Below are 8,563 nucleotides of genomic sequence, written 5' to 3' on the forward strand. Positions count from 1 at the left end.
TAAAAATTTAATAATTGTTTAAAAATTTTCACGGGCTCCAACGTTTTATTTACTTTCGCTATTGACATACTTGAATGATATAATCTGTTACGATTTTTACACGGCTTTTTACACACCTATGCAACGAACGAGCTCTAAAACCTACTATTATATATAAGTAAATATAAATAAATATTAGTTAAAAATTTTCATGAAAATTAAATGTCACCTGCACCCCGCGCGCCAGCTTTTCGTTTCCCTCCCATATAAGGAAAGTGCCAGAATATATGAGTTAAAACAGCGAAACTGATCAGTATTTTCTTTTAACTTGTGGGACTCCACACAATATATTACTATAAATAATCAACCAAATACATGAAAATCGTCAATTGGATTGTTGTTTCAACCACTTGTTATAATAAAAACAATTACTAGATATCATGTTTCATGGACTTTCAGTAAGGTACTAAGTTCCATGGAAACTTCATCCGGTCACTTTACATTATCAGTCTTCTTTCTTCCACAAATACCTTAAATTCCTCCTATATCTATGGTTAATCCATGTTTATGTTTCAATATGCCAGTTACAGTTTTGGGTCTTTTTGAAGAAAAATACCAATCCTACCCTCAGCATTAATTTACAACATATTCAACACTCACAATAATGGGTTTCAATGAAACAGATGCATTTCTCCAACTTGTAAACCAACTCAAGTCATACAGTAACATTCCTGAAGATTTGGTATCTTCATTAGGGTATTACAATATGTCCATAAACCTTTTAAGTCAGCAAGACAAGTTCAGCAAACCTATGCCATGGATTGGGCTGTATGTCGCGTCAGCATCTGTGTTATGCATCCTGGCAATGGTGGCAGATTTAATACATGGTTTTCGAAACAGAAAACTATGGTTTCCAAACAAGTATTTTAGTCTAAATGCTGCTTCTCTATCGGTGATAGCTGTCGCAATGAAGCTGCCCGTGGATCTAAGTAGTGTAATGCCAGGTGTTGTGGACAAGAGCGCAAAGTATGCAAGTATGGCATTTATGTGCACCATGATGGCTAACTTATTGCCATCTCTAGCAACCATGGACAACAAATCGCTTGTCTCAAATATTATTGGTTTGGGTATTCTGGTAATTACCTTGGTTGTGAATATCTGCATTCAGATGGGAACGGGCCTTCTTCCTAAACTAGTACACCAGGTTTCTCCTGGAGCTTTTTATGTGGCTAATTTACTATTTTTGCTCATGATACATACATGTTTAGCTTTAGCAATTCCAACATCTAAAATGGCACTAGAAGAGATGTACGAAGAAGTTTATGATCACTTTTTAATGGACAAACAAAGGGAAATATTGAATGTTGAGAAGCTAAAGCAGCATGTCCGTAACTGTTGGATCATGGCAGAAACTGGCAGCCCCCGGTTCATGGCAGCTTTCTCTTTTACAAGCTCTGCTTCTGGGGTAATATGTTTATCTATTATTCTCTTAACGTGTAGTTATATGAGAGATTTAATATATCATCTAAGGGATTACAAGTCGGATTATAGGTGGTCAATGGTTGTGATTCTCATGGTACAACTCTTTGGTGTCTTATCAGCCTCAATTGCCCCATTATGTAGATGTTTAGCAGCTCTAAGTAATAACTTTTCCGAATCTTTGAATGATTCCACAACCATTGGAGTATCGAACTTCTACTGGATCAATACATTAGACGATTTAAAAAAGACTAGTACTCCGTACCCATTTCATGCCAGCAAATACAAGATTATCGTTCATATTTTGAAAATCCCGATTCTTAACATTTGTGTAAGAATTCAGATGTTGGTTGTGTCAGTGTGTAAGTTTTTGATCATTTTTCCCGTTATCTTTGTGATTTGTGTCTCATTTTGTTTACGCTGTTTGGTGCGGATAATGCCCAAGCGTAGTGAATTAACTACTGTTACTACAGATGAGCCTAATCAGACGGAAGAAACTGAAGATCCTACCTTATTTGTTTTGCGAATTGATTATTACGTGGAACCTCGTGAGACTACAGTAAAAAGAATAACCCAATCCCTGAACCGCTTAATTCAAAAGGTTCAAAAGAAACAACCCAACAATCTAACAACGCTTATAAGGGTATCTAGAGGTTTTGAAGGAGTTGGAAACTATGAGAACAATCATATTCCGAGTTTGATGCCAAGAGAATATCTCGACTGTTGGAGTTTACCGTTAATTACGCTGACAACCATCGCCATTTCTCTTCCTAACATCCAAAAAAACATGGTGGACAGGTTGCTTAGAGGTGTGAGTGAAGGTCTCGCGTATGTTGCACTTGTGGAAGAAAGCCTTCATGCCATGGATGACGTTGACTCCGTACGTGTCAAAGAAGAGGCTAGAAGATTATGGTTGGAAGTTGTGAAAGACCACAAGTGGCTAGAAAATAAGTTGGCATCACCTGATCCTACAACTGATTCAGCAGCACAAGTTCTCCATTACTGGAAGAATGCAGCTATATACCACATTAGCCATGAAAATTCTGCCAATTCAATGTATCGTATCACCGAAACGATCTTACGTTTCTACAACACCAGCATATACCACATTAGCCATGAGGATTTGTTTGCACGATTATCATCAATGATCTCTGACATACTGGCCGCTTGTCTCACCAACTTACCCCGAGTCATAGTAATGAAATGCCACACAAGTGAAACCGAGAAAAGGGAGGCGAGTGTCCATGATGCAGCCCAACTTCTTGCTGAGACTATAGAGATAATCTCTATCCTACAAGCTCGGGCACTTCCAGAATCATTAGCTCTAGATGACTTACCGTTCATTGACAAGTGGCGTGAAAGTTTAAATCCCAATCCTTGAAAACGTACGTCTTCTCTTTTTAGAGTAATGGAGTAAGTTCGTGAATATTTGTATTTTTTTTTTTCTTTTCTTAAAAAACTACTTTTAAAGTTTAACATTGAAATGCAGAATCAAGATATAAGAACGTCATCATAGTTGGGAATGCACTACTCTAACTAGCGGGAAGAATGAACATTAATTAAGCTCATAATTTGTGTTTCTGTTTCTCTTTACTTTCAATGTATTGTTCAATAAATATTACGTGGATTATATTGTACTCTCTCCATCCCAAATCTATTGTCTATTATTCCGTTTTGGGATGTCCCAAATTAATTGTTCAGATTCTTTTTCAACTAACCAAAAGAGGTTAATCTGGAGAGAGAAAATATATCATTGGTGGAGAATGAAGTTAGTGAAATTTTCTAAAACTACGTGTTTTTGTCTGGGGACAATAGATTTGGGACGGAGGGAGTAATGAACATCATTGGCTTGTTTGCCTAGGTTAAATTTTCTTTTATATCAGTTGTACTTCTTAATATTTGAATCTATTACATGTTATTTTGTTTTTTAAGAAAAAAAATGTCGATCATTATATGTATAAGCAATAAGCAATAAAAAATTCTATTTGTTATTTGGCGTTTATTTCACAATATTGTCTAAAACCATTCACTACGGTAGGCCATTTTGTTGTGGTGTTGTGGTAGGAATTTTTTACTGACGTATCATGGTTGTGAGATTGAGGAGGCGCTATGGTAAAATGTATTGTTGTGCCATTGTTTTGTTGAAGGTGCTGATGTGGCATTTTTTTTAAATTAAATAAATAATAGATATAGATATTTTATTTAAAAAATTATTAAATATAAATAAAAAACACACAAATTTTATAAATTTAAATCCTAAAAAAATATATAATTTAAAGTCCTAAAATACGTTAAAAACGTCCTAAAATTTAAAAAGACATAATTTAAAGTCCTAAAATTTAATAATACGATTAGATAAAACAAATTTAATATATTCCGTCAAACGAGTCTTGGCTCACATAGCCTGACTCGAGAGAACTCGAATCGGATGGCGCCCGATTATAAATTGATTGGCTCAAGTTTACAAGATACAACTCAATTCGACAAGGCCGTGTCTTGGCTCACTCTTTTTGCGCATCTCATTGCTCATCCGTAAACAGAAACATCAACACATTCTTATGTTCGTCGAAATACACAATATCCCTAAATACATACGATGTTTCTTTTTTGAGGTACTCTTTCAACTTTGACCAATCAAAGTCAAAAACGTCGACATCTTCAAATGATTTTTTCCCCCATCAACATATGACCTCCAGTTATACTCAGCTCTACCTTCATAATGCACATCAATGAAAACTTTATATACGAAATGGAGTGTGTTTATTTATATAGGATAAACTAAATTATTATTATTTTTTTAAATTCAATAGAAACATTTTGAATTCATGGTCAAAGGCTTCAACCAATAGAATCATGCCACACCGCCAATTTTTCTGTTGTACCCACGGTGGTTTGCCCTGACAATGATAAAACGAGTGCGACCACAACGCCCGTATAGAGTCCGTTGTGGTCGTTGATCGACAACAAAAATGGTCTGTTGAGGACCGTAGTGAGTGGTCTAATATTGAGAAGTAGTAGTCAACCAATATATTGACTAAAGTCATTTATGTTAATCTCTTCAATCGTAGCCATAATGGAGCTCGGTTGATTTTTCGACTTTTGCAAAAATGGCATCTGAGTAGATAAGTTGATAAGTTATCATCTGCGCTCCTAACTATATCTTTGATGTTATGTTTTTTTCGGTCATTGCGAGAATTTATATATGCTTATTTGCATGTCTGTATATAAATGTGTATAAAGAAACAATTTAGCTATCTTTCTCTCAACCTCGGGAATAACAAGATGACCAAAAATTCAAATTTGGGTGTCCTTCCCCATTAACTCCACCGTAATCCACCCTTCACCACCACCTCCACCACCCATTTTTTCCATTCTATTCCCTAACTACCTCTCTTTTACACTCCCTTAAATGCTTCCACCAGCTCCAATTTCCTTACCTTCATTCTCTCTTTCAAAAACCCAATTTCCACCCCTTTGTAACCAACAACGTTTGTCCGACGATGCTGTCGGAAAAGATTCTATTACAGGATCTGCTCCAACTTCCGGTGTGACAACCCGAAAATTTCCGATCAAATTTAAACTTAATCTTTATATGTTTCCGACACGATAAGCAAAGTCTGTAATGTTGAAATCTCAAAAACTTTGAACTGTGTTCATATATTCATTCACCCTTCGATTGCTCTCGATGATTCACGAACAATTATGTGTAAATTGATATGTATGAATATATACATATGCATGATTATTAAATTAAGAAATATTAATAAAACATTTAACTGTTTGGTTGATATGAAAATAGTAATGAAAGTATTATTATGAATTGAAAACGTTAACAAAGTATTGGATGTATAATACTTTACATGAACGTATTTGTTTCGATATTGTTATCAACGGAATTAAAAGACAATATCAAATGATTGAGTTATTTGTTACATTGTGTTATGAGTATGGGTCTCTGTTGTGAGGTCCACTATGATTAAAGAGATTATTTCATTTTTAACGGTATTCGGAATAATTGGTAAAGAGATTTACATGTAAGAACAAATGTGTCAATTGACGAAGGTTAGACAAAATTTAGTGGAGAACTGGATTTCATAATATTCGAATGACCTATTTTCAAAAGTAAGAAAACGATTTCAAAAACTGAATTATTGTAATCTGATATTTATAAAGGTAGATTGATTATATAGAATTAGCTGAATTTAAGCTTTATATTATAAGGATATATATATAGTGTTTCAAAAACGTAAACGTTATACGACATAATAAAATTCTATTATTTAAACGATTAGATATAATAATCTTTGAAATATAATTATTTCTGAAAAGTCAAATATTATATCATTAGATAAATATTTCAAATATATATATTATGTATAAAAATATAATTCTAAATAAAAACATATATATCTAAATATTTTAACTTAGTCATAAAACGTTCTGATTTAAAATAATACATTTTGATAAACAACGAGCCACTGATTTATAGAAGCAAATTACCACAACCCTCAAATATATAAGTTACATTTCTTATAATATGATTCATCGACGTTTAAGTCTAATTTTTGTAAAAGGTACACGTCGCGTAACGTAAAGTGTTAGTTTTCTAAGCGTACGAAAATACGTTCGAGAAACCGGAACCAAGACATAAGTCGAGTGACAGCGTATGAGTCATTAGAACTAAATTTATAAGTCAACTAGGCACGAGAATATAATATAATATTTAATTAATTCTAAAGACTTAATATTAATATATATATATATATATATATATATATATATATATATATATATATATATATATATATATATATATATATATATATATATATATATATATATATATAATATAAATATCAACGTAACATGGTGAGTTGTAAATGAGAGGGGTAGGTGGAGGAAACGTCTATATAATGCTCGATGTCTGGTTCCAGCTAAATCCATTCTCAAATCTCTCTCATTCTCTAACATTACTCCGTATTACATATTTTAGTTATTTATTATTATTATTATTATTAATCTTATTAATATTATTTAGGAGTATTATTATTATTAATATTTATACATAAAATACTACGACGAGGTCATGAGTGCATTATTTTCAAAACGGATTTTTATGAGCGTGATAAAGCTAAGGAAATTATGGGCTATAGCTATGGAGGTTATGGGTATGGGTCGAGGGTATTCTCATGAGGTCAACCTAGTATTTATCATCCCCGTCGCGTCTACATACTCTCCTGCAATATTGAATCACAATATTGATACGTGAGCACTCATATTTTATCTTTCATATATTAATAGTGTATCCCTGACTAGTGCTCGAGTATATATGATTATGCATGCTTATGTGTTTAATATCGTCGTTAAATAGTTTATGATAGTCATGAAGTAAATACATATGCTACTGAGATAAGATATATGATATGCATGTCGTTGGAAAGGTGGCGAAAAATTAATAACTTTTCATTTAGAAAGCGTATGATTTCGATGAACGGATTAAAAGATATAGTCAATTGAATTATCTATAATTATAAGTATTATTGTTAAAATAATTATTATTACTATCGTCGTTATTATCGTCGTTATTATTATCTAATTATTATTATATTTATTATTATTATTATCATTATCATTATTAGTATAAATATTACCATTAAAAATTGTTATTGTTATTATTATTACTATCGTTATTGTTATTAAGGTTATTGTTAATATTATTATTATTATTATTATTATTATTATTATTATTATTATTATTATTATTATTATTATTATTATTATTATTATTATTATTATTATTATTATTATTATTATTATTATTATTATTATTAGTATTATCATTAATATTATTATAATATTTATTATTATTCGTATCATTATCATTAAAACTAATATTAGTATCATCTAATTATTATAATTATTATTATTATCATTATTATGAATACGATATAAAGAGAACTAAAAGTTATTAGACAAATCGATTAGGAAATAATGGGTATGAGTATCATGATGAAATTAAAATATTGTAAGATATGGATTTAAGAAAAAAATATTGTTTTCATTATTGTTATTACTATTAAAAGTATAAGTTAATATTAACCCTATTATTTTTATTAAAATGATTATTTTTATTATAAAATTTCATTATTTTAGTAATATTATTATTATTAAAAGTTATCTTTTTGAATAGAATTATTATTCTTAAATAAAATATTATTAATATTACAGTTAATATTAATAAGTATCATTATTGTTAAAATGATCATAATTAGAATTACCATTTTATAAATATCATCGTTAGTAAACATAAATATTATTGTTGTTATTATTATTAGTAGAAGAATAATAATAATAATAATAATAATAATAATAATAATAATAATAATAATAATAATAATAATAATAATAATAATAATAATAATTATTATTATTATTATTATTATTATTATTATTATTATTATTATTATTATTATTATTATTATTATTAATATTATAAAATAATACAACTTTTACTTATTATTATTATCAATATTATTTTATCAAATAAATATGTGATACAAAGATATTTTTATCATACGTAATATGATTACATTAATAATACATACCACTATAATTTTACGATATTAAGTGAATTTTATAAATTTTATTATTTAAGATATATAAAAGTATCTTTTTATCATATATATATTTTAATATAAATTTTTATTAATAAGTGACTTTTATTATTTACTTTGGTAAAATTTGATAAATACATTTAAAACGACTACATTTAAGTTATATAACAAACATGTATAAAATTTTGGAGATCATTTTGAGTCAAACTGACTTTTGTTAATTTTTGAATATCGATCTCGAGCATTAGGATTGTGATACACTACGACTTGACCTAAATTGTTAGACAGATATTGACCAACATATAAATATATATAATTTAGACAGTTATTGTGTGCTATATTTCATGCTTTAGTTATATATGTGACTGAGATAAGGTATAAGATATGCATGTCGTTGGAAAGCTAGCGAAAAATTAAGAACTTTTCATTTAGATATCAAATGATTTCGATAAACGGATTTGAAGTTATAGTCCATCAAATTTTTGTATTAT

The 8,563-nt window shown here is 29.7% G+C and overlaps 1 protein-coding gene across 3 annotated transcripts; it reads left to right on the plus strand.

Annotated features, from left to right (window-relative positions):
- The first annotated feature begins 255 nt into the window (after nt 1–255).
- LOC139857183 (uncharacterized) lies at nt 256–3,037 on the plus strand. Of its 3 annotated transcripts, XM_071845920.1 has the most exons (3): nt 256–1,820; nt 1,932–2,843; nt 2,948–3,037. In XM_071845920.1, exons 1-2 carry the CDS (start codon nt 644–646, stop codon nt 2,837–2,839), a joined length of 2,085 nt encoding a protein of 694 aa, XP_071702021.1. In that variant the 5' UTR covers nt 256–643; the 3' UTR covers nt 2,840–2,843; nt 2,948–3,037. The 3 variants fall into 3 exon arrangements, with proteins under 3 accessions (XP_071702021.1, XP_071702020.1, XP_071702018.1); XM_071845919.1 differs by having other exon boundaries at nt 256–2,871; XM_071845917.1 differs by having other exon boundaries at nt 258–2,843.
- The last annotated feature ends 5,526 nt before the right edge of the window (nt 3,038–8,563 follow it).

The sequence above is a fragment of the Rutidosis leptorrhynchoides genome, chromosome 7, assembly GCF_046630445.1.
Source record: "Rutidosis leptorrhynchoides isolate AG116_Rl617_1_P2 chromosome 7, CSIRO_AGI_Rlap_v1, whole genome shotgun sequence".
NCBI classification, from domain to species: domain Eukaryota; kingdom Viridiplantae; phylum Streptophyta; class Magnoliopsida; order Asterales; family Asteraceae; genus Rutidosis; species Rutidosis leptorrhynchoides.

Coding starts and splice junctions, on each gene's coding strand:
- LOC139857183 (XM_071845919.1), top strand. CDS start 644: ATGGGTTTCAATGAAACAGATGCATTTCTCCAACTTGTAAACCAACTC.